The sequence below is a fragment of the Polistes canadensis genome, unplaced genomic scaffold (assembly GCF_001313835.1).
Source record: "Polistes canadensis isolate GaletaPanama2010 unplaced genomic scaffold, ASM131383v1 scaffold_249, whole genome shotgun sequence".
In the NCBI taxonomy this organism is placed as follows: domain Eukaryota; kingdom Metazoa; phylum Arthropoda; class Insecta; order Hymenoptera; family Vespidae; genus Polistes; species Polistes canadensis.
The window spans coordinates 1-24,523 of record NW_014569796.1 but is presented as its reverse complement, the minus strand read 5'-3'; the positions used below and the strand labels follow the sequence as shown (position 1 = coordinate 24,523).

At 27.8% G+C, this 24,523-nt stretch overlaps 7 protein-coding genes across 7 annotated transcripts; 4 read left to right on the top strand and 3 right to left on the bottom strand.

Moving 5' to 3' along the window:
• Positions 1-51: 51 nt before the first annotated feature.
• On the bottom strand, positions 52-963 carry LOC106790623 (ATP synthase subunit g, mitochondrial). The gene is made up of 2 exons (XM_014755668.1): positions 748-963; positions 52-396 (listed from the first exon to the last, which is right to left on the bottom strand). Exons 1-2 carry the CDS (start codon positions 785-787, stop codon positions 137-139), a joined length of 300 nt encoding a protein of 99 aa, XP_014611154.1. The 5' UTR covers positions 788-963; the 3' UTR covers positions 52-136.
• A 200-nt stretch (positions 964-1,163) lies between these two features.
• On the top strand, positions 1,164-3,793 carry LOC106790622 (protein SHQ1 homolog). Its single transcript, XM_014755667.1, has 8 exons — positions 1,164-1,490; positions 1,587-1,777; positions 1,869-2,104; positions 2,189-2,593; positions 2,687-2,810; positions 2,887-3,050; positions 3,128-3,288; positions 3,398-3,793. The coding sequence occupies exons 1-8, from the start codon at positions 1,348-1,350 to the stop codon at positions 3,528-3,530; spliced, it is 1,557 nt and encodes a 518-aa protein (XP_014611153.1). The 5' UTR covers positions 1,164-1,347; the 3' UTR covers positions 3,531-3,793.
• Positions 3,794-4,558: 765 nt separating this feature from the next.
• Positions 4,559-14,526, top strand: LOC106790614 (sushi, von Willebrand factor type A, EGF and pentraxin domain-containing protein 1-like). The gene is made up of 30 exons (XM_014755657.1): positions 4,559-4,706; positions 4,773-5,060; positions 5,153-5,408; positions 5,486-5,686; positions 5,759-5,923; positions 6,643-6,825; positions 6,919-7,335; positions 7,397-7,645; positions 7,719-7,967; positions 8,043-8,252; positions 8,326-8,420; positions 8,498-8,720; positions 8,787-8,999; positions 9,101-9,262; positions 9,340-9,636; positions 9,706-9,845; positions 9,919-10,018; positions 10,306-10,519; positions 10,626-10,783; positions 10,873-10,961; positions 11,031-11,140; positions 11,221-11,393; positions 11,467-11,681; positions 11,759-11,966; positions 12,048-12,221; positions 12,290-12,381; positions 12,704-12,840; positions 12,918-13,915; positions 13,974-14,153; positions 14,245-14,526. Exons 1-30 carry the CDS (start codon positions 4,629-4,631, stop codon positions 14,412-14,414), a joined length of 6,444 nt encoding a protein of 2,147 aa, XP_014611143.1. The 5' UTR covers positions 4,559-4,628; the 3' UTR covers positions 14,415-14,526.
• Positions 14,527-15,196: 670 nt separating this feature from the next.
• Positions 15,197-16,783, bottom strand: LOC106790617 (mesencephalic astrocyte-derived neurotrophic factor homolog). The gene is made up of 5 exons (XM_014755660.1): positions 16,606-16,783; positions 16,373-16,475; positions 16,148-16,272; positions 15,922-16,063; positions 15,197-15,828 (listed from the first exon to the last, which is right to left on the bottom strand). Exons 2-5 carry the CDS (start codon positions 16,455-16,457, stop codon positions 15,653-15,655), a joined length of 528 nt encoding a protein of 175 aa, XP_014611146.1. The 5' UTR covers positions 16,458-16,475; positions 16,606-16,783; the 3' UTR covers positions 15,197-15,652.
• Positions 16,784-17,128: 345 nt separating this feature from the next.
• On the top strand, positions 17,129-18,971 carry LOC106790616 (SAP domain-containing ribonucleoprotein). Its single transcript, XM_014755659.1, has 7 exons — positions 17,129-17,501; positions 17,735-17,831; positions 17,908-17,969; positions 18,089-18,325; positions 18,402-18,530; positions 18,626-18,697; positions 18,762-18,971. Exons 1-7 carry the CDS (start codon positions 17,451-17,453, stop codon positions 18,858-18,860), a joined length of 747 nt encoding a protein of 248 aa, XP_014611145.1. The 5' UTR covers positions 17,129-17,450; the 3' UTR covers positions 18,861-18,971.
• A 1,295-nt stretch (positions 18,972-20,266) lies between these two features.
• Positions 20,267-21,287, top strand: LOC106790618 (ubiquitin-fold modifier-conjugating enzyme 1). The gene is made up of 4 exons (XM_014755661.1): positions 20,267-20,469; positions 20,600-20,731; positions 20,846-21,013; positions 21,103-21,287. Exons 1-4 carry the CDS (start codon positions 20,347-20,349, stop codon positions 21,181-21,183), a joined length of 504 nt encoding a protein of 167 aa, XP_014611147.1. The 5' UTR covers positions 20,267-20,346; the 3' UTR covers positions 21,184-21,287.
• Positions 21,288-21,425: 138 nt separating this feature from the next.
• LOC106790615 (NADH dehydrogenase [ubiquinone] 1 alpha subcomplex assembly factor 5) lies at positions 21,426-23,069 on the bottom strand. The gene is made up of 3 exons (XM_014755658.1): positions 22,057-23,069; positions 21,791-21,975; positions 21,426-21,725 (listed from the first exon to the last, which is right to left on the bottom strand). Exons 1-3 carry the CDS (start codon positions 22,686-22,688, stop codon positions 21,439-21,441), a joined length of 1,104 nt encoding a protein of 367 aa, XP_014611144.1. The 5' UTR covers positions 22,689-23,069; the 3' UTR covers positions 21,426-21,438.
• Between the last annotated feature and the right edge of the window lie 1,454 nt (positions 23,070-24,523).

Genomic DNA, 24,523 nt, shown 5'->3' with positions numbered 1-24,523 from the left:
TGATATATAAACTTATACATTATATCAAATTTAATAAATGAAATGCATTAATTAAAGCATTTTTTCCATTATTATATATTTAAGAAGTTAATCATCTATACATAATTATCTAACCGTAGGTAATAATAATTGTGGCTTACACTTTATATCCAACAATATGTCGTTTTCCAATACATTCACCTATATAAAACCAACAATATATTTCTATAGCGACTAAAGTATTGAGCCAAGCTTCACGTATGGTTAATTCTTTATAACGACCAGTTTTAGCAGCGGTAATAAGATCCGTAATGCCCTTTCTCACTGCGGGTAATTCAGATAGTTTCGGTGGCACTAATTCCACTTTAGCATAAGCTTGAAAAACTTGTAGTTTTGGCTTAGCCTGTTTTAACAAATCTATAAAAAATAATTAATATAAAATATTTTACCTTTTATTTAGTTTTTTATTTTAATTCAAAACTATTGTAACTTTTGAGATGTGTCTTTCAATATGTAATTTATAACATAACCTTTTATCATTTGTATTTACATCTAAGACACTTATTATAATCAAATGAAATCGTGTAAAATTATAAAATGCTAGAAATTAAAAGAATATTTATATATACATAACAAATTAATACTCGTGAAATTTGACAATAAATGACAGTTACATAATAATTAATGGTCGAATTATAATACAGCGACTATGTAAACGGAAGACTAATTTATTTGTTAGTAATAAAATTGTCCAAAAATTTTACACACTTTTCGATAATGACATTAATTTTGCTGGTAATTGGGCCATTTTTTATTTTATATGATCCTCTTTACAAGTATTACACAGTCTATCAATTCGTATCTACTTCGTTTCCTTTCGAGAACTTATTCTTCTTCCCTCATATAGCCATGACCCTTCTGAACGATTTTGAATCGAAATCATACCCTTGTAAATGTGACCATCGCCATAAGTTTGTCATCTTTACAATCGATTTTCATTTACACAAGCGCGTAGAGGACTACCAATGAAATTATAAGACTTCAAAATAATCACACGTGATTGGTTAACCTCGATGATTGGATGTTTAAAATAATCGAATGTTATTATTGGTATTTAAAGTTAACGTTCTTATTGGTTACAAATTCAATATTCATTTCCGGAAAAATTAAAAAGGAAACTCATTTTATTTAAAGAGTATTTTTCACGTTATATCGTTACTGCGTATCTTGTACTGTGCAATTAAATTCATTTTTATATTCTTTATTCGTGTGTGTGTGTGTTTTATTATAATTTGTTTCTGCAATTAAATTTCTATATCAATAAATAAATAAATAAACCAAAATTCTGTAAAAAAAAATAGTATAATAATGTTAACGCCTGCATTTAGTATAACGCAAACCGATGATGAAATTACAATTATTATTCATTCACCTTATGCTGATATTAAGGATACACAGATAGAAGTTGATGGAGATGATTTTAGATTTTATGCTATTCCATACTATCTTAGGTAAAATATAAGAAATTCATGAAGTTTTATTGTTTATTTAAACTAATAGATAATATTCTATCTTTCTTTCTTACATATGTTTTATTTTATTTACAGACTAAAATTACCTGGAGAAATAGAAGAGACTTCTACATCCTCTGGAAGCTATAATTGTGATAAGGGTTGTTTCACTTTAAAATTTTCTAAAGTAAACAAAGGTGAATTTTTTCCTAATTTAGATATGATAACTACACTATTGTCACAACCGAAACATAAACATTCAGTTAGTCCAAAAATTGAAGTGATTGGTATGTTATTAAACCAATAATAATATCTTTATTTTGTGGATAAATATTAAGCGTGATGTTTTTAAATGAAAACCTTTCTTTAATTCAATAGGTAATCCTGCTTATTTAGAGAAAATAAATAGAAATTTGGAAGAAGGTAATGAAGAAAAGAATGACAATGAAGAGGATGATAAAGAAGAGGATGATAAAGAAGAGGATGATAAAGAAGCATCTAATAAATGGTCTATTCCTCAGTCAATACAGCCAAATTATAGTTCACACTTATTGATAAATGCTCCTAAGTATGGATTTGCAAATAAAATTTCTGGCGCGTTAACATCTTTCGAGGTACGTTAATATGATTTTTATAAAATACTATTTTACATACATACAAATGAATATATTTAACATTTATCAATAATTTATTTATAGCCTTCGTGGATTAAAGAAGTCATAGATTTGCCCGCACCTGATAACATTCCTGAAGGAACACGTAAATATCTCCGGGAAGCAATGGAATCAAAAAACTTCCAAGAAGATCATTATATGGCTGATTTTGTGGAGACCGAATATGCAGAATCATGTATTTTTTATACACCACAATGGAATAATTTAAAAAAAGAAGATATTAAATTTGATAAAAGCGAAATTGAAATATTGAAGGAGTTTCCCAACAAGGAATATTTATTAGATAATGAAGAAATTCATATAGTACTTTTAAGTTTAATCGATATTTTATACGGTAGTTGTTATAATCATAGAACAACATATGGTGAAAATACAGTCGAAAGCGGATGGACGATTAACAAGCTAAGCTCAACTTTGTGTTGGTTTCAAGTATGTTTTTACTTCTGTTTTTTATATTACTTATCAATTTTTACATCGATTATATTTCTTTATTCATAAGTTTTTATAAAATATTGTTATTAGACTTTTAACACTATGGGTGAAGTTATAAAAGCATGTATTAGAAGATCGCTTTGTTATCCTTTAATAAGGAACTGGAAGTTATCCTTAGAAGTGTTCGAAGATGTTAAGCAAGTCGTCAAATTAGGTTTGATAATAAATTCTAATATATACTTAAATAATACTTGATTTATATTTAATAATAATATTTTGATTATCAACAGGAAAGAAATTTATTATAAAGCAATTTTGTGAGATATATACTCTATTTAATAATTCTCACGAGCCGCGATATTTGTTGAATCAGTTGTATATCAAGGATTACCTCATTTGGTTGCAAAAAATTCCTGAATCTTTAATAGATTCGCTGATTCCTCTTTTAAACGATGTAAGTTTACTAATAAAACTTTTAGTAGAAATATTATATTTTGATTAATAAATTTTACTTTGTTTGTTTAATTAAAGGTACATCCAAGTAAAGAAAATATGAATTTGGATTTAGTAGAATTAGAAACAGCGATAGATTGTACTATAAAAGAAAACGTCGTTATAGAAAATATAATACACGATATAACGGAGCATGCACAGAATTTAACCCTAAATGTTTCATCAAAGAACAAAGAAGAGTAAGTAAATGCTATTATTAAATATTATTAAATACAAAATAACAAAAAAGATAGAGTTTGTGATACGTTAACATAATATCAAATATATAATGTGTGAATATTTTTGCAGATCATCATCCGACAACGACACTTCAACTTCCATCGATAGTAGTGATACAGACACAGATTCAGAAAGTGATAGTTTTAGCAGTAGTTCCTCTAGCAGTACTAGTGTAGATTCGGATGAAAGTGAGATAGAATAAATTTTTTGTATATTTATTATGAACGTTATTTTAATAGGTTCTTCTATTTTACTTCTCTCTACTTTGAATTAATAATCCTAATAATTTCCTAATAATATAGTAATCCTTATAATCTTTAATAGTTTAATATACATTACCGGACTTATACAAACTTATATTTATATTTATTTTTGAAAGAAATCTCTGTCTTCATAAATACTTTTATTTTTTAAGTAAAGTAATAGAATAAAATAACGAATAAAATAACGAACAAAATTAAAAAACACTTTTTTCTATTTCAGTCACATTTTGGGATGCGATCTCCATAATATTGGTAGCCTTATCTATACCCCTATTCATATAACTGCTTAATTTAAATTATATTACACATTTACGTAATATGTATATTACCTTTTAAAATAATTACTTTTTACAATGTATAAATTTAGTTTAGGATCATATCAAAAAAGAAATGAACTTTAATAACACGAGTTTTAAAAAAATTTTTGTATATGTGTACATTTATTTATTTTTTTATTTATTTATGTGATATACTAAATTGTTTTTATTCATTTCGTTAATGAATATACTCGATATATTAGAAATATTTTTCATTTAATCAAAAGCGACGAGATGCCGAGACATCAAACGAAGATAGAGGCATTTTTTATATTTAAGTGTGGAACAGAGGCTCCCTTGTTCTCGCGTATTTCTAAACTCTCCGATTATTCTACGTTAGTTCGTCGAAGTATTTGCGTAAGTAGAGTATCAGTCAGACTTTTACGTTAAACAGTTCGTATTCTATTTTTTTTTGTTACCATGAATCATGATTTTTGTGACTCTACTTCATCATTCTATTTATATATTCTTCTAATCCTATTGTAGAATATATTTTTTATGATAACTGTTTTTAATATAAAAATAAAAAAATAAAATTATAATTAAAGTGTACACGTATTGTAAAAAATGTTAGTGTCATATTGGAAAATATTTCTATTAATCAATGGAACTTCTTTTATCTTTGCAAAGTATTCCAAAGTAAGCAAATTACGATCAAACAATACTTTCAAGATTCGTACCACCGATGAAATTGATTTAACATTAGAAAATGATAGCAAAATGATTCGACGAAAAGCGGACTTGTTGCCACATCTTTTAAAGATCCATATAGATAATTTGAGAAACAAAACCAATGAGGTAAAAACAAATGATTCAAATTAGTCTTGTTTCTAAAGATACAAATGACCATTTCACTTTTGCCAGGTAGAACTCATATTCCTCGTGGATGCATCTGGTTCGATTGGTCTACACAACTTCCATAGCGAGCTTAATTTTGTGAAGAAACTTTTATCTGAATTTACGGTAGAACCTTTGACGACAAGAGTTGCAATTGTCACTTTCGGAGGAAGAAGAAATATTAATCGTAACGTTGATCAAATATCGACAACTGGAAAGGACAATCACAAATGTTTCTTACTTAATAGACAACTTAATAATATCAGTTATACCGGTGGTGGAACATATACGCGTGGTGCGCTTTTCGAAGCTCTTGTTAGTAATTTGAAACATTAATGATATTTATTGTGAGAAATTAATTATTTCCAAAGAGAAAAAAATATTCTAATAAGATTATTTTTAATTAGGATATTTTTGAAAAAGGTCGAAAAATGGCGAAGAAAGTAATATTTCTCATAACCGATGGCTTCAGCAACGGTGGAGATCCACGTCCTATTGCTGATCTTTTGAAGAATGCTGGTGTCATGATATTTACATTTGGAATACGTACTGGTAATATTAAGGAACTTCATGATATCGCTAGCAATCCTGAATACGCTCACAGTTACTTTTTGGATAGTTTTGCCGAATTCGAAGCATTGGCACGTCGTGCTTTGCATCATGGTAAGAATCAAAGTATATTACTTTTTTTTTTTTTATCAGGAATATGATTAATTGCAATATAATGATTGTTTTCGTAGACTTGAAAACGGGAAAGTATGTGCCTATGGCAGTCAGCAGCGATTGCGATATTTTATGTATGAACAATGAAATGTACAAAGTTAGAGAAAGTAATTGTTGCGATGATATAGCAACTTGTTCGTGTGGTGTAACAACTGGTCATTACGCTTGTATTTGTCCAGTTGGATTCTTTGGCTCTGGTTTTAAAGGTTCTTGCCAACGTGAGTATATTCTTGTCATTTTTATTAATATTGTTAACAATTATATTTCTTATAATTATGAATTTTATATAGCATGTCCAAATGGAACTTACGCTTCCGGCTATATTTCTGGAGATTCAACATCTATTTGTCTACCTTGTCCAGATGTTAATCATGTAACTGTGAAGGTTCCTGCTACTACAGTGGAGGATTGTATTTGTGGTTTTGGATTCACTACCGATGGGAGAAAATGTGAAGGTAATTGTAAAACTATTCAGCATATATTTATCTTGCAAAAGAAATTTTCTAAGAATAGATAAAATTCAATATTTATTGAATCAAGCTTTTCCCAGGTGCAAGCATTGGTATATTTCCCTGTAGTAGAATTTTAGTTTGCATAGGATAGTTTCTATCGATTGTATACGATCCGTATTTTTCTAATCGAAATTCTGGCTTCATTGCGAGCCAACCATACTAACAAAAATATAATTGATATGAAAATAATATAAATTAAGTATTTAAATTGATTTTAAGTGATCGTACTTCGCGATTGCTCGTTTCTGGTGTAGGTAAGCAAGATCTTTCATCTTTGATAGATGAATCATCGGTAACTGCAACGTGTTTTTTCTCGTACAACTCTGTCATCTCCTTGTTCACGTTTCTATCAAATAGTTACTGATAAAAATAACAATTACATATACATTGATCTTAATCAGAATCATTTTCGTACTCGTATTCATCCAGCAAAGGGCCATACGTTTGAAACCACATCATTTGCATCGCTCTTGTTTTCTTAATTTCTTCCTTTAAATTTCGAACTGCAGCAACGAAATCGCGGGGCTTATTATCTCGCGGATCCATGGTTGAGATTTAATTAGTGTATATTAAGCAGACATGATTGAATTAATTGTTATCTCGAAAACAAATGAAAATTATTGTACTTTTTTATTCACATCATATATACTTTTTTCTTTTAGTTATAACGTGCCCGAAATTAAAAGTACCAGAGAATGGATATTTGGTGAAAGCAAATGCCTGTAGCAACGTGGTGAATGCTGCTTGTGGTATAAGATGTAAAATAGGATTTCAATTGACTGGTGATAGCATTCGACTTTGTGGAAAGAATGGGATTTGGTCTGGCAACGAGGCACAATGTTCACGTAAGTTTAATAATTATCATGTTGATGAATTAATCTTTTATCTCGTTGAATAAAAGGATGTCTAATTAATGCTAATAAGAAAGTATTTAACAGTAAAGACTTGTCCAGCACTAAGAGCACCTCAATATGGACGTGTTCGTTGTCAACATGACGACGTTTATCAAGATCGATTGAAAGAAGATTTAACTTCTTATCCCATTGATACACGATGCCAATTTAGATGTGATTTTGGATACCAATTGAGAGGAAGTAAAGTTAGAAATTGTTTGCCCCTTTCACGTTGGGATGGTTTGGAAACAACTTGTAAACCGATTAAATGTGAACCCTTAAAACAATTAGCAAATGGTATGATCTTGCCTAAGAATTGCACTGGTCCTGAAAAATTATCCTTCTCTATGAATTGTACTATCTCGTGCAAAAAAGGATACAAGTTAGAAGGACCACAAATTAGGTCATGTGGTGGTCGTGCAGGTGTTTGGTCACAACGCCGTACCGTCAATCGATGCGTAGGTCGGTATTATTAATCAATTAATTGTTGCTTTTTATTGAATTATTTTATTTATGTTTTTAGATAACACTCCACCAGTTATCACCTGTCCTCCTTCTATAACCATCGAAAATTTGCCCAGTAAAAATTATGCCTATGTTAACTGGACAGTACCAGAAGCTATCGATAACGACAATGATTCTGTTGCTGTTTGGAGCAAACCACATATTGTTCTTCCACGAAAAATGAAAATTGGTACTCGTAATATCGCTTACGTAGCTCAAGATGCGAGTAGGAATAAAGCAAGATGTAAATTCCAAGTCAAAGTGATCGGTAAGTTGAAGAATCCATGTCTTATAATAAAAATGAATTTATTTGTATGATAAAATATTTTTAATTCTTAAAGACAAGGAACCACCGATGGTCGAAAATTGTGTAGACCCTCCAGTAATATTTACTGATCGTGAAACTGGAGCAATTAATGTCAGCTGGAACGAGCCAGGATTTTACGACAATTCCAAATTAATGATACGAATTGAACAAAGTCATAGATCTGAGGACAACGTGTTTCCAATTGGTAAAACACAAATTGTATACAATGCTACCGATATGTACGGAAATACTGCGAATTGTGTATTAAATATCACTGTTAAAGGTAAAAGATAGTTAAATATTTTATTTTAATATTAAATTCTATTATTAAATTGCTTACATTTAAACATGGTTTCAGATATATGCAAGAATATTACCGTACCTTCAAACAAGCGCATAAATTGTTTGTACAATGCAAATCAAACGCCACAGTGCACGACTGTCTGCAGTGAAGGGTACGAACTGGTACAAGAAACAACGTATCTTGGTACTGCAAACGAGGATATGCAATTCAAATGTAACAAAGAAAATGGAACTTCGAATGATTATGTTATGTCTGATTGCTTGGGTTGGTACATGTTATTTTATTTAGATATACTATTTAATTTATATGTTATGCTTACTTAATTTTTATTTCACAGAATCTGGACAACTAGAAACTGTATATGTAGAAGGAAATATAGCTCTCGAGGGCGATACTAAATCGTTTTGTAATAACTCAACAAATCTACGGGAAGTGAGCACATCTAAGTATTTAGCGTTTAACAAATTTCTAGTTAAACTTATTGATTATTATTTTATTGACGTGTGTAGTTAACCGATCGCATTACCGAGGACTTAAGATCAAAGCTAATTGATATTTGCAATAACGATGTTGAATGCAATCTCGTAAGTTTTGATCCTGAATGCGAAGACGACAATTTTACAAAGAAAAATTTGTACTCGAATTTGGTAAGGGTTCGACGAGACCATAAAAAAGATGAGGATAAACTAAAGAGGAAGAGAGATAAGATTGAAATTAAATTCAAATTCATTGGTATGTATAAACATTGTCAATAAAAAAATTGATCATCTTATGAAATATTATAATCAACGATTATAGGAAAAATAATAAAAGAAAATCGCGACAATCCAAAAAAAGGATTGCAAGAGTTAAGAGAAAAAATTGAATTGATGACACGTTCTGGAAAACTTGATTTATTTAATAATAAAACTAATCAAGAGATAGCTAAACTTGCACTTAATTTGCATGTTATATTTGGAGAGATACAAGATTTGTGTGAACTTGGAAGTCTATCTAGAAAACATACTTGTAGTGAGAAAGACATATTTTTTATTCCTAAAAATATTTAGAAATTAATATAATCTAATTATTAATCTATTGTACATTATACAATATTTATTTATTTTTTCCAGTTAAATGTCCTTTTGGTACTTTTCACAATACTTCTGCAAAACAGTGTCGACCATGTCCTTTTGGAGAATATCAAGATGTAACTGGATCTATACAATGCAAAAAATGCCCTAAAAATACTTATACTAGAAGAATACGTACGAAATCATTACAAGATTGTATATGTAAGAGTATAATTAATATATATATGAAATAATATAAATATTATATTAAATATTTATAATATTATCTATTTTTTCAGCTGTTTGTCAACCTGGTTATTTTTCTAAACGTAGACATCATGGATCTGTTATATCTATAGAACCTTGCATGTCTTGCACTTTTGGTTTTTATCAACCAAAATACGGACAAAATACATGTTTATCATGTCCTACGAATTCGACTACACAAAATCGTGGTTCTGTAAATATAAATGAATGCATAAATCTTAATGCAACAAGAAATGATATTTGTTATACAAAGCCTTGTTTGAACGATGGTCAGTGTTTAGAAAAAGAAGATGAAGATTTCAGTTGCGAATGTCGTGATTATTATGTCGGTAAGAAAATAAATTTTCATCATCTGAATTTTCATTTAATATAAATTTTCAATAATAATTTTTTTTTAGGCACACAATGTGAGATATTTCAAAATCCATGTAAATCTTCACCATGCTTAAACGAAGGAATATGTATTGCGAATGAAACTAATAAAGAAATGCCTTATTATTGTTCTTGCAAAAGTTCTTACACTGGCACAAACTGTGACGTAAGAAAATGAATTATTGATTATAAACAATTGGCAAAAATGCAAAGAAAATATTTTTTAATTTAATTTGTAGATTTATATCGATGAATGTACTCATAATCCTTGTCAAAATGATGGAAAGTGTGTTAGCACAGAAAATGATTATACATGTGTATGTAAAGATGGTTTTGAAGGTAATTATGCATATATGTTATTAAATACTTTCATATATTAAGTTGTCCCATAACTTCTTTCCGCGCCACGCTATGTATGATTTCGAGCCGGCTATGTTTGTAATCATGCAGGCTTTCAGAGAGATAGAAGAAGGTAATAGAACAGAATGGTTCATATGTAACACAGTAAATCAACTTTAAACAACCAATATCGTTTATTGAAGTCGCATCAAAAAAAAGAAAGGAACTTATGGGACAACCTAATATTTTAAGTGACTCCTTATAAAACTTTGTACCAATACTTTTAGGTTCTTTCTGTGAAACTTCTGTAAATCACTGCTATCCCATACCTTGTGAAAAAGGATCAATATGTAACATTGTAAATCAAACGTGGTACTGTTCTTGCACATCAGGATTTTTAGGGCGTCGTTGCAATTTGTTACCATGTGATTGGCTTCCTTGTCATGAAAATTCAATTTGTATAAACATCAGAGAAAAAAATGCAACAAGAAATAGTTACAGGTTTGAATTTTAAACTATTCAATGAGTTTACTTCATTATATTTTATAAAAGAGATTTTTGGACATATAAGTATTCCGATGTGTATGTATTTTATTATTTTTAAAAGATGCGAATGTCCAATTGGATATACAGGGAGAGATTGCACGCACAAAATTGATTATTGCAGTAGCTCACCTTGCAGAAATGGTGGACAATGTAAAAGTATATCTTTTAATTATACTTGTATGTGTCCTCCAACATTTATAGGAAATAACTGTGAAATTGGTAAGCTCATAAAATATATATTGAATTAATTTATTTAATAATTCTGAGTTGAAATTAAGTTTTCAATGAGATCTTTTTTATTAACAAAGAATTGACATCTGATTATGTCATGCATTTTACGAGATCTAGTACAACTGATTATGTGATGATGAAAGGCCCAATAAAAAATATATCAAAGGTAATAAATTAATAAAAAAATAAATATTGCGAAGCCTGCATATTTTATTATTTTTAAAATTTCTTTTAGTTGACTATTACTGTATGGTTGCAAACTTTGGATACTTTTAATTATGGCACTGTACTTTCATATGCAACGCATGAACAAGATAATGCATTTACAATAACAGATTATAATGGGTAAGTCCTCTATAGTTTTTTGTTATTTTAAAATCTCATCTCAAATATTTATATATAATAATAACACAAATTTTATATAGATTTGTATTATATATCAACGGACGAGGAATTGTAACTGATGTTAAAATTAATGATGGTTACTGGCATTTTCTTTGCATTACATGGGAGAATACTAATGGCTCTTGGAATATTTTTCTTGATGGAATCCTTAAAGATACTGGTACAAATTTAGCAAAAGGTTCAACTATTCCAGGTAGATCTGCATTATATTTTTAATTTATTATTTGTTATTGATTTCAAAAATTAAACTGATGTTTTTCTTTTAGCTAATGGATCTTTCATTATTGGACAAGAACAAGATCGAATGGGTGGTGGTTTTTCTGAATCAGAATCATTCGTGGGTAATATTACATTACTAGATATTTGGGATTCAGTTTTTACAAATGATTATATAATGCACTTGTATAGAACATGCGAAAAATACTATGGCACTCTTTTTACATGGTCTCACATATTGGAATACGTATATGGAAATATTATGGTGATTCTATCATTTTTTATTTTGATAGTAAAAATATATATTGATTTTTATTTATTTATCATTGATTTCTTTTTTAGATCATAAACAGCCAATTTTGTCGGGGTTGTTCTATACCTGTTGCACCATTTAAAGGCAACGTAAATACCACAGAAGATTTATTAGAAGCAACTTATTATTGTGATCCCGGATACGTGCTTAAGTTTGATGGTAGAGAACAAAAAGTATTAAGAAGAAAATGTCTCAAGAATAGTGAATGGGAAGGCTCTGATACACCTAAATGTTCGAGTAAGATTTATCAAAATTATTTTCAACTGAGATCGTATTATAATTCGAATTCTTTTTATGTTTTTTATAATTTACTTTTAGAAGTAAAATGTGGATTTCCTGGATATTTTCCACGTGGTTATATAAGGGGCTGGTCTTACTTTTTTGGAGATGAAATTTATTATTCTTGTATTAGTGGTTATGAGCTTCGTGGAAGCATACGTCGAGTATGCAAATCTAATGGAAAATGGAGTGGATTACCACCTATTTGTATTGGTAAAATTTACATTATTTTAAAGAATTAATAAGTTTAAAAAATTTTGAACATAACATTATTGTGATAGGAGTAACATGTAAAAGTTTACTGGCACCAGAGCATGGAGACATAGAATACATAATAGAAGAAAATGAGAGAGATGATATCACAATTCTACAGGTATAATATGTGCCCATAATTATGAAAATAGTCTAAGTCAAAATTAAAAAAAAATGAGTTTATTAGTTATTTCACATCACATTAATTTAAACTAAATTAATTCAATGTAATTTTCACGATATTGTCAAAAATGAACCATTAGATAGTGTTTGTTATTTCAATATTATATAGAATTCATTTAATGTTCAAATGTAATCCTTTAAATATCTCAAAAGAAGAGATATATGACTTAGACCACTTTCATAATTATGGGCACATATATTTCTCGAAAAGCAATGTTTAATATTAGAGTCAATTTTTATTTCATTGATATTTTATATAGGCAGGACAACAGATTGAATTTAAATGTGATCCCGGGTTTCGTTTGGTTGGAGAAAAATATTTAACGTGTTTAGAAACCGGTGTATGGAATCATGATGATGCAGTTTGTATTCCCTACAGATGTCCACCACCAGCAAAGTAAATTTTTATATAAATTTTATATAACATATTTATTTTTTTTATTAACTAAATGTATCTTCTTTTTTGTAATATAGAATAAAGCATGGTTACATGAGAATAATTACTAAAGAAAAAGAAGAATCTTTAACTTTATCACAGTTAAAAGAAAATTTAACAGATGATCTTTTTACCAGAAACTATTCTTACGGTGATACTATAGGATATTTTTGTGATTCTGGTTATAAGTTCGAAAATATGAATGATTCTTCTAATATGTTTATTCTTCAATGTTCTAATGATGGTTTGTGGTCCAGTTATTTTCCAAATTGTGTTTTCAAAAATTGTCCTTGGCCAAAACCGATAGAAAAAGGAAAGATATTTTTAAAAATAGATGGCAATTTGACTTTGGAAATTCCAGCAATTCCAACAGAATTATATTCGATGCAACATTTTCATAATCATGAATTAAAAGAGAATTTTATTCCTAGCACAGAAATTTTTGCTATTTGCAATTCAGGATATAAATTAATTGGTGAAAATAGTAGAATATGCAGTAAAGAAGGAACTTGGATTCCAGATAATCAAAATTGTGAACCACGCAATTGCCCAATTTCTAATCATTTGATTTTCCGATTGTTTAATATCGATGGACTGTATAACGTGCAATATAAAACTGAACAAAAAGTAAAAACTTATAAAAATGTGAGCAATTTTTATGGTAACATTAACTTTTATATCGAAGGAAATATTTATGGTAAAAGAATTATTATGACGTGTCAAAATAGTATAACTGATTCGAATACTTTTACTATTAATGAAAAATTAAATATTACGTGGATTTGCGATGAAGCTAGTCGATGGAAACTTGTGAATTTTTTACAACACGATAATAAATTTATCCAAATACATGACTCAAATGAAGCGTGTGAAAAAGCATTGTGTGCTACACTCGTTGATATTAATAATATGAATGATTATAAAAATGTGACTAATATTTTTACATTTGGTTGTCAACAAAACTATATTCTTGAAGGATCTGAAACATTAACATGTCTTTCGAATGGCACGTGGTCCACGATGCCTAAATGTAAACGTAAGTAAAAAATTATGATTAATTAATTGTACAAAGAAATTTATATTATTCTTTTCAGATGTCACTTGTAGAAATCCACAACTACCATTTAATGCAGTATTAAAACAAAATGAAATTGATTATAATATTGGTGATATAATTCATTATGAGTGTATACCGGGATATCGAATATTTGGCCAATTGACTATAAAATGTCTTCCTAATGGAAAATGGTCCAAAATACGGGGCAAGTGCTCTAGTAAGTTACATATTAATTAAATAATTACATATTTTAACTTTAGTATTTACCAAGAGTATGTGTGTGATTTCTTCTTTTATAATATTTCCAGAAATATCATGCGGCAAACCAGTAGTACCACCAGGAGTAGTTATTAAGGGTCCATCCTACTTATTTAGAGAACAAGTTGTTTATATTTGTCCCAATGGTAAAAAAACAGGTTCGATTACTTGTAACTCAGATGGAAAATGGAGCAATTCACCACAATGCATTAATAAATAATTATGGATAATATATTGCGGCATATAGAAATGATAATTAAATAAAACATATATAAAAATACGCAAGGAGAAACACGTAAACGGTCGTATATTTTTTTTTTAATATTCATTTTTACCAATGAATCTTTCATAATAATTATAATATCGTAATTATAATTATCAAAGTAAACATATATACATATATTTACATACACTCTTACGCGTGTATATATATATTTATTTGTGAGCTAATTAACATGAATGATAAATGAGCATAAATTCATATAAAAATATATTGAAAGTAAGAAAACTTTTGCTATATACATTGCTTTACAACAATGTATATCTTTTTGTTTTTTTTTATCTAATATTAAAAATTAAATGTTTATAAAAATTTGTCAAAAATAATATTTCGTTGTCTATCAAATATAAGTATTTACTATAATTGTGTTATGGTTGTACAATGCAATGAACAATTAGAAAGATATATATATATATTATTAAAATCACGAAATGTTTTCTATAGACATAGAAATATTGTGCAATTTTGTCTCTTTTTTGTTGTCTCGTCAATGCCCTTCACAAGCATGCTTTTTGAAAAATTTAGATAAATGATTAGATCATAGCTTTCCATTTCTTTTTATGAAATTCGAGTTCATTAAATTTCCTTTGTTGGCACATCCTATGTTTCATATCATTTAATTCTAAATATAGGAATGTGTGCATTACATGAAGATGATATATATTGCATCAGACTATTAGAAGGAAGGGCAGTGAAAATATAAATATCAGAAAATATCTTGATTTGAAAAACTTACATTCCAAAAAAATTATATCTATAAATATTGTATAAATGAAGCACCATCTGATAATCCTTAATTTAAATTCATTTAGCCTCGTCAGAATAAAAAAAGAGAAGAAACGAAAATAATTAAATAGTTAGCATATTATTGCTTTTTAAATTTGTCTTTAAATATCCTAACGATGTAACTGCTGAGTTGTTTAAAAGCTGATAAAGATTTTTTTTAAACTAATACAATATTCAAGAAAAGTAATCTGATTAAATAATTTCTAATATTCTTTTGCAAATGAAACATTTTTTAAAAAAGAAAAGAAAATTATATCGAACAAAAGTACATATATAAATATTAAATGTACACGTATTTTAAATACTGCTATCAATTTTCCTGCCAAACAATGGAATAATGCACAATTTCAGTTATGATATCTTAATTATTTATTTATATCTCAGAGTTCTCTTCAAAGCTCCGTTTTAGAACTGCTCGAATATTTAGGCTTAAGTTCTTCAATCCGTTTAATAAAATCTGTCTTTTCTATACATCCTTCGCACGATTCATCCCAATCATTTAATATTTTTTTCAAGTCTCTTACTTTTAACTTTTTCAAATCAACTGTTCTAAGATCTATTTGTTTTTCTGTAATCAAAGCACACAATGTTACACGATTACTATTGTTAATATTATCTCTAATACACGATGTAACATTTTATTAAAATAATATATAAATACCAAATCGTAGATCACATATTTGTGCATCCTTCTTCTTTAGTTTCTCACATATTTTATCTGCTGGCATAGACCATGACAAAGGTTTACTAAGTTCTCCCAAAATCCCTGTCGCTGATTCTTCTAAACCACCTAAATAATAGCACTAACATACGAGCAAGATTATTTTCATTTTTATGGCCATGCTCTTATACAAAAATTACTTTTTTTAAATAGTAATCATACTTACAAATCTATTTTCTTTAGACTTTGTAGTTTTACAAAATTCTTTGAACTCTGATTCTATTTTTTTATAATCGCTTTTAACATCACTTGTTAAAGTTTCGGCAAATTTATTTACAGTAACTACGCATACTGCAAAACCAAAATTAAAAAAAAAATTAGTAAAGAGATAACATTAATTGTAAATAAAATATATACAATATTGTCACTAATATATACATAAATAAATCACCTTCGCATTCTCCTTCTTTTAATGCTGTAATAAATGATACCATACTAAAAACTACAGTGATAGCGAACCACATTTTAGTATCCATTTTTATAAATAATTTATTCTGAAAAAAAATTAATAAATCGTTTCAGTTTGATGTTAACAAAGACTTCTCTATTTTTAATGACATTTGCGACATTAAATGCCGCTTTAATAGGTTAAGAAGAAACAGCAATGATATACAAGATACGTACGATATAAATCAATTCGATTGATGTTTATTAAATAAATAACAGCTATGGAACCTAATAATTTATTTGATTGAAACTTTTTATTCAAAGAAACACTATTTTAACAGATTCATCGAGCACACAGCGAACAAAACTTCATGCTACTTTCATACACGTTGGATACTGTCAAAAATCCGGAAATAGACCTGGCGCCTTCTGATTGGTCCTCACTTAAAAATGATTTACGTCTATTTAACAACTAAAAAAAACAAAGACGGGATATGCAAATATTCAAATATCATCAATATTTTATAAATTTAATCATAATTATTCATTAAAAATTAATGAGAAGGTATTTTTCATGTTTTCAAATTCACAAATCACGGTAATACAAATATTCTTTAAACGACCATTCATAAAGTGTTTACTAATAAACTCCAATTTGATTGGTCCTTTAGATAGTGTATATAATCTCTTAATCGGCTAATATCTTAACCAAAAAATATTATTAATGAGAATTTTAATAATTCCGTCGAATAAATCGTAATAAAATAAATATTAGATAGCGTAAATAGTTTCATATTACATATTTTTATATATATTTATGATATATATAAATATACGTTGCCAACTTTAATATTTTCTTGTTTTACGTATCAACTTTTGGTAATACTTTGTTCATATTTTTGGTTAAGTTTTCGACCGATCGATTATAGTGTTACATAGACAAAAATATTATTAACAGTGATAACATTTAAAGATTATTCCATTAATTTTTAAGTTTTTGTGAGAGTGCGTTTAATGTGAGATGATAATTCATTTGTAACTTTAGTTGATATATTTCTATAAAAAGAAAGAGCATACACACCATGGCCGATTCATCTTACGAGAAAGGATTAACCGAACTTTCGAAAATGAAGGTGCATTAATTAAATCTAATTAAATACTTTATTGCATTTTAATTTGTTCTCCGTTAGAAAGAGCATCCATTTTCATATTAAAATTTATTTACTTTTTTATATCATCACGAATAAGAAATATAACATTACAATGGAATTAACTGTTACTATTCAGAAGTAAAATTGTCTGTATTAATAAAATGTATTGATTACAAAGTTGTAATATTAATCAATAAACGTGTTTATTTTATCAGATTGCTAATTTGAAGGTAGAATTAAAACAAAGAGGTCTTCCTACAACAGGAAACAAAAATCAACTAGTTGAAAGACTTCAGCTAGCGATACATGGTGGTATGTAATGCAACAACGCATACAATTTTTAAGCATAATAAGTATAAGTATATTTATATGTATATTTATTTTATAGATAATGCATTATCTTTGGATGAAACAGCGGAGGAAATATTAGATGAAGATGCGGTTCTTGGTGTAAGTAATTAATAATACTATTCTATATAATATAATATTCTAATAGATCGCAATTTTATGTTATCAAAATATTTTTTAAATGATACATGAAAATTTCATTGCATTATATAATTTTCTAGGATGAAGAAATAGAGGAATTATCAAGTAAACCAGATTCGCAAGAGATCAGCGAGAAGAGAAAATTATCTGTAGAAAGTAACGTGGGTAATACAAAAAAAATAGTTTTAAATCGTAAGCCTGTAATCGAAGATGTTAAGTTGGATGAAGTAGAGAAACATGAAACTGACACTAAATCTTCTGAGAATACATCTCCTGAGAAAAAAATTATTAAATTATCGGAGCTTGGTACCAAGGAGGTAATTATTTATAAAATATATCTAACTACTAATTATGTTAGCACATTTGAATTAATAATATTTTAATATTTAATAGAGATTAGAAATGAGAGCAAAGAAATTTGGATTACCATTATCAGAAGCTGCAAAGAAGGAAGCTCGATCAGCAAGATTTAGTGTTAATAATCAAAATAACAAATCAGCTGCATCCGTAAAGACTCCCGTCGTAAGTTATCTTTTTAAAATCAAATGTTTTATTATTAATTTATAATTTCGTTAATTATTTATTATTATTTTTTGTATGTATATTTGTGTATGCAGCATACGACTTATGAGGTTTTGAAAAAGCGTGCAGAAAGATTTGGAATGTCAGTTTCTAGTCTCATGGATAAGGTAATGATTTAAAAATATTTCTAATACAAATATCAAATAATATTGTAATATATTTCTATATTAGGCCGAATTGGAAGCGCGAATAGAGAAGAGAAAAGCTAGATTTGGAGAGGTGAAACCAACTGAGAAAGTATTTCCTAATAAAGTCAAAATTGTTAAATGATATTCGTTATTGTATACGAAAACAGTAATTTAAATTACAACATATCTTGTTTTTTTGCAATAAAATAATAAGATACTATAAAGATGACGTATATCTATTTACTTTCATTTTGTTAGTATACGAATTAAAACAAGAAAGAAAACGTTTCAAAGATAACAGTATTATAATATGGATAAATGAATCTTACATACAATGATATTCCTTGTAGCTTATTTGTAAAAGTTCTTAAAAAACAAAAAAATAATAATAAGTATATTGCAGTTTTCATTCTTTACTAATTAAAAAGTAATGTATTATTATTATTTTAATATGTAAAGAATATTGCTATGTAAATAAAAAGCGCACATTTTTGAAGCTGAATACTTTTTACTATTAACTTAAAGTACTATTTAACTAAGTTTTGAAATTTAATAAAGAATATATGATCATAAAAAGAAAATAATTAATAAAAAATATTAGAGAAAAGCGAAAGAATGCAAGTGTTTAGATTATATATTATTAATTGTAAGCAATATTACTTCTGTATTACTAAAGAACAAATTAATGCATGTAATGTTTAAATATTAATTAATTACATAATAGTTTTACGTATATATTATATATTGTATAAATAAATGTAAGATTTTCTTAAATAATAATTATTTCAAAAATATCCTACGCTTGTGTGAACTAGAAAGCTACGATGTTTACTCCTCGGAATACAAACAAAAACTGATTTGATTAAAGTCAAAGTCCTTCGAGCATTCGTTATTATTATCACATTGTTGATATTTCGACTTGAAGTTTAAATTAAAAGCATACCGAAATAAAACCATACGATTATTTTATATTAAAACTAGATTATTAACTGCATGAGATATTTTAAACAAATGCAGTATTTTTTAAATAATTTATTACGAATTATATTATAGTATTGCACATACGCTATTATACATCATTCAATACCTGATCATATATGGCAGCTTGATTCGTATTATTTAAATATTTGTAAATAATAGTTTAAAGAGAGAGAAATATTACTTTTTTGAATTATTATAAAAGATATATATACCACATAAATAGAATGATTGTATCCAAGATAAAATTTATTAATTAATTACTTCTTGACTCGCTTAGTTAAACGTAGGATAACTACATATGTAGCGCGGAATAATGAATATTTCAAATTATTTAATATTGTTTGAATAATATTAAAATTATACATATTATCATTCGAGAATATACAATGAGAACAAATATACTAGTCTAAATTTCTTTGAATATTATTGACCTATATAAATTTCAAGAAATGTTCGTCCTATTAACCTACATAATCTCTAAGAAAAATATTTGTTTTTAATGCTGCAAAATTGGTAGAATGGAAGTATTTGCTTTCGTGTACGAAAATTAATTCGAGCTTTTTACAGATGGCGTTCAAGTTAATCAACGTTGTGTGATGCTGTCAACAATTTGAGTGCAATACTGATTTATTTTATTATTAATTACAATGGAGGATGATCTAAAAAATAAAGCAATAAGTGGTATTCCTTTGCTGCAAACTAAAGCTGGTCCTAGAGACAAAAATTTATGGTTGCAAAGATTAAAAGAAGAATATCAAGTGCTAATTACAGTAATGTCATATTTTACTTTGAAAAAATGATTGTTTCCATATGTTGAGTAATCTTTAATAATACTTTGAAAGATTCTTAAGTTAAAATTTAATATGTTATTAAAGTAATATTTTTTTTCTTTCTTTACAGTATGTCAAAAATAACAAGGAATCAAACAACGATTGGTTTCGTTTAGAATCAAATAAAGAAGGTACAAGATGGTTTGGAAAATGTTGGTACATACAAAATTATTTAAAGTATGAATTTGCAGTTGAATTTGATGTTAGTATTTCATTTGTGGTGTATATTCAATGTTTTTTTATATTTGAGGTTAACAAATTAAAGCATAATAATAGCGTTTAATTAATAGAAAATATTTAATTTTGACATTATTAGATACCTGTAACATACCCTACAACGGCACCTGAAATTGCATTGCCTGAGTTAGATGGTAAAACAGCGAAAATGTACAGAGGTGGAAAAATTTGTTTGACAGATCATTTTAAACCATTATGGGCACGTAATGTACCAAAATTTGGTATTGCTCATGCTATGGCTCTTGGTGTACGTATATCACAAATATTAATTTATAATTTAATGTTATAATATTTTATACTTATTCTATAAGTTATATTTACTTTTTTAAATTGTAGCTAGGACCATGGCTCGCTATAGAAATTCCTGAACTTATAAAAAAAGGACTAGTAGATTATGAAAAACCAGAGAGACCATAATTAAAAGTTGGCAAACAAGAATAAATAATTGAAGATAAAATAAATACTTGTAATATATTTTAAATGAAAATCACGAAAATAATATATTTATCAAATATGCCTTACACGTCATTTTTTATTTTAAATGAATTATTTGCATATTTATTTATGATTACACTATTACCTGTATTTTTAAATATTTAAACAGTTTTTTATACATTATTAATTTAAATAGATATTATATTATATATATTAATATATATTTTATTTACAAATTTATTTATCTTCATCTATTTTTATCTTTGCACTATCCCTCATTATTTCATCAAGTTTGTGTAGGTCTTTAAGAGATACCTGACCGGTACCTCGTTGAAGAGGTTTAGGTTGTGATGGATGTGGTTTCCATCCTAATAAATAAATAATTTGAAATGTACTAGGTATATAAGGAGTTCCATCTTCTCTTATTTTTCCATATAACTCTTTGTATATTGCAGCAGCTGCCATTAAAGTATCACGATTTAAATGAAGTTTGCGATTTTTTGAAGCATTGTTTTCCGCCATACCTGCATAAATATAATAAATAACAGAAATACTAATTTTGAAATATGAAATTGTTTAATAGATGAACCTTTTAAATCCCACATTAGTTCAAACATGGAAGGATATCCTATTTCTATTTCATCAGTGTCGATAGTCAGCATAGTAAAATTAGCTCTCGTTAATAAAGATCCGATATCTCTAATCTCTGTGAAAGGAGATATATGTGGGGAAATTCCTCCTTCTCTTTCTAATTCTGCCAATTGTAAAGAACCTCTAGTAATACAATATCAGAATTTGAGGAAAAAACGAGTAAAATATATATTTCTTTGCACACAAATAGATTAATCAATTAACCTTAATTCATATAATGTTTCTCCTCCAAATATTGCAGCCATGAACACCCCGTCTTGTTTTAAACAATTATTAATACTTTTAAAGCATCCAGGCAAGTCATTTACCCAATGAAGACTCAGACAACTTATGACCAGATCTAAACTGTCCGGTTTATATATCAATTCTTCTTCATCAATGATTTTTCTTTCAACTTTAATTCCTTCATTAGTTTCAGCTTGGTGCAACGCAGTTTGACACATGTCGGTCAGAATCAATTCTTCTATAGATTCTTTAAAAATATTTTTAGATACATGACCACGTCCACAGCCAAAATCTAAAGCTTTTTTGAAAGTTCTCTTTATATCAAATATTCTGTCCGATAATCTGTATCCTACCTCATCCTTAATGTAATCGTATAGTTTAACATCAGAAGAATTGGCAGCACGTTCTCTTTGCAACAATTTAGCATTCCTATCAAAAATGTTCATGCTACTACCTGGTGGTAATGCAAATGTTGGAGTAAAAGTAGCTATATTACTAGTACTATTGTAATTATTTAAATTGTTACATAGTGATTTTACACATAAATCACAGCAGCCAAATGTCATCTGCACTAAATGTTTCTGTTTTTTAAATAACACTGTTGAGATCATTGTTTTAATACGTGACGATACGAGAATGTTAGCATAAAAATTATTGGTTTTCAAAAAATTACAATTACTATTTTTGTTATAAATATAATATATTTTTCTATAACCTAAAATAATAATGTATTAAAAACGGAGCTATATACAAGAAGGACGATCGAGATATGCGTTTGCGTCGAATTTGTGTTGTTGAAAATGACTGAATATCGAGTACGATAATTATCCACGACGGCGGCGGTGATGTTCTTAAATTTAAATTTAAGTACGTGTGATTTATTAAATAAAAAAATGAAATTAATAGGCCTCTTTTATGTTTTTGTTTTAATTACTGTTTTTAAAAACCAGACTAAGCGACTAGACGCGCTCTCTAGTGGCAATAGAAATCATTCTTTCATTGTAAATAATGTACCCACATTTATACCACGGCGAACGTCCTCCTTGTATATAGGCATCATGGTATTAAATTTAAAGAATACAGAAGTACATAGAAACTCCAAAGTCCCCTTTTTTATCCAACTAGCTTCATCCTAGCTACTAACAGGACCACAAGTGGGGGTAAGTAGGTATTTAACGTGATGATGGTAAAATACAATCAAAGAATAAAATATTCTTTAATAGTATATATATAGTATAGTTATATTGTAAGAAAATTTTTAGTGTCTAAAAAATATACGTGTGTGCCTTCAGAAATGCGTTTTTTATACATGTATATTTTAAAAAGTAGAAGAAAATCAAAACGAGTAGATGATAAATCCAACGATGATCACCTGTAACAAGAAGAAAACTATATTAATCATACAATCACAAGTGATAGAATAGCCTGATATATAAATCGTCCAATTTGTAGATGCACTTTTCAATTTAATTCTATATTTATTTTGATCAAATCTCTATTTTACGTTGCAATGAAATTAAATTTAAACGCGTGATTTTACATTTACATAAAATATATAAAAATAAAGAAATAGGTAAAGTACAAATATTAAGTTACTACAAAAAATATATCTATTAATTATTATGAAATACTTGTAAGCTGAAATATATAGGAAAGAAAAATTGCAAATCTAAAAAAATACGATCACAAAGAAAAATTTTAAAGACGAAACAAGAAAAGAGAAATAATTGTAATATTTACCGAACGTTATTAAAGCTTCAAAATTTAATATTACGAAAATTTTAATATTTTTACTCTAACTAAAACATATGCATCATTTTGACGATTAAGACACGAATTTGGTGTCTCAAGGAGATGGAATGGTCCATCATCTCCGATTAAAACTACAAATTAATGACGAGCAAAAAAGTAATATAATAAAATATAAAATATGACTAGAGAGCTACTTTCGAAGAGTTCGAACTTGCTGTTGAACCTTTAAAAATAACTCAATAGTCTGTGTAGTTGCCCACTTGATACCACAAATTTGTGGGGGCCTCTTCGGCCTTAGCCTCTTCGGCCTTAGCCTCTTCGGCATAATGCCTCTTCTTTCTTCATGCCCTAAACTCTGCTGTAAGGCTTTTTTTTACATTTACTCGAATGCCTCAACAGATATTTGATCTAATCGATGAACCTATTATTAACACTTTGCATTTAAAAAATTAAATAATATCAAATAAAAGCAGAAATTTTGTAATTCATCTTATGGTCTTACTTTTTTACTCGACCGCTTTTATCTTTTATCTTTACTATACTTTGTATTTACTATACACATATAACAAATGAAGTATTCAGTAGGAATTACTAAAGAGCAAAGCGTTAATATACTTAATATTAAGTAAGTATCCAACGTATTCAGGTACCTTCACTTTTTCGAAAAAAAATTAATTTTTAAGAAAACGCAAAG

Excerpts from the sequence above, each read along its gene's own strand:
- LOC106790623 (XM_014755668.1), bottom strand. The coding sequence starts at position 787 with ATGGCCCAATTACCAGCAAAATTAATGTCATTATCGAAAA. Across the intron at positions 397-747 it reads ATTAATGTCATTATCGAAAA|ATTTGTTAAAACAGGCTAAG; the intron begins GTGTGTAAAATT and ends TATTTTTTATAG.
- LOC106790616 (XM_014755659.1), top strand. The coding sequence starts at position 17,451 with ATGGCCGATTCATCTTACGAGAAAGGATTAACCGAACTTTCGAAAATG. Across the intron at positions 17,832-17,907 it reads TCAGCTAGCGATACATGGTG|ATAATGCATTATCTTTGGAT; the intron begins GTATGTAATGCA and ends TTTATTTTATAG. Across the intron at positions 17,970-18,088 it reads ATGAAGATGCGGTTCTTGGT|GATGAAGAAATAGAGGAATT; the intron begins GTAAGTAATTAA and ends ATAATTTTCTAG.
- LOC106790618 (XM_014755661.1), top strand. The coding sequence starts at position 20,347 with ATGGAGGATGATCTAAAAAATAAAGCAATAAGTGGTATTCCTTTGCTG. Across the intron at positions 20,470-20,599 it reads AATATCAAGTGCTAATTACA|TATGTCAAAAATAACAAGGA; the intron begins GTAATGTCATAT and ends CTTTCTTTACAG. Across the intron at positions 20,732-20,845 it reads AATTTGCAGTTGAATTTGAT|ATACCTGTAACATACCCTAC; the intron begins GTTAGTATTTCA and ends TGACATTATTAG.
- LOC106790617 (XM_014755660.1), bottom strand. The coding sequence starts at position 16,457 with ATGGATACTAAAATGTGGTTCGCTATCACTGTAGTTTTTAGTATGGTA. Across the intron at positions 16,273-16,372 it reads AAAAGAAGGAGAATGCGAAG|TATGCGTAGTTACTGTAAAT; the intron begins GTGATTTATTTA and ends TTGGTTTTGCAG. Across the intron at positions 15,829-15,921 it reads AATATGTGATCTACGATTTG|AAAAACAAATAGATCTTAGA; the intron begins GTATTTATATAT and ends CTTTGATTACAG.
- LOC106790615 (XM_014755658.1), bottom strand. The coding sequence starts at position 22,688 with ATGATCTCAACAGTGTTATTTAAAAAACAGAAACATTTAGTGCAGATG. Across the intron at positions 21,976-22,056 it reads GAAACATTATATGAATTAAG|AGGTTCTTTACAATTGGCAG; the intron begins GTTAATTGATTA and ends TTGTATTACTAG. Across the intron at positions 21,726-21,790 it reads ACTAATGTGGGATTTAAAAG|GTATGGCGGAAAACAATGCT; the intron begins GTTCATCTATTA and ends ATATTTATGCAG.
- LOC106790622 (XM_014755667.1), top strand. The coding sequence starts at position 1,348 with ATGTTAACGCCTGCATTTAGTATAACGCAAACCGATGATGAAATTACA. Across the intron at positions 1,491-1,586 it reads GCTATTCCATACTATCTTAG|ACTAAAATTACCTGGAGAAA; the intron begins GTAAAATATAAG and ends TTTTATTTACAG. Across the intron at positions 3,289-3,397 it reads TCATCAAAGAACAAAGAAGA|ATCATCATCCGACAACGACA; the intron begins GTAAGTAAATGC and ends ATATTTTTGCAG.
- LOC106790614 (XM_014755657.1), top strand. The coding sequence starts at position 4,629 with ATGATTCGACGAAAAGCGGACTTGTTGCCACATCTTTTAAAGATCCAT. Across the intron at positions 8,421-8,497 it reads ACTCAACAAATCTACGGGAA|TTAACCGATCGCATTACCGA; the intron begins GTGAGCACATCT and ends TGACGTGTGTAG. Across the intron at positions 10,019-10,305 it reads ATGTAAAGATGGTTTTGAAG|GTTCTTTCTGTGAAACTTCT; the intron begins GTAATTATGCAT and ends CAATACTTTTAG.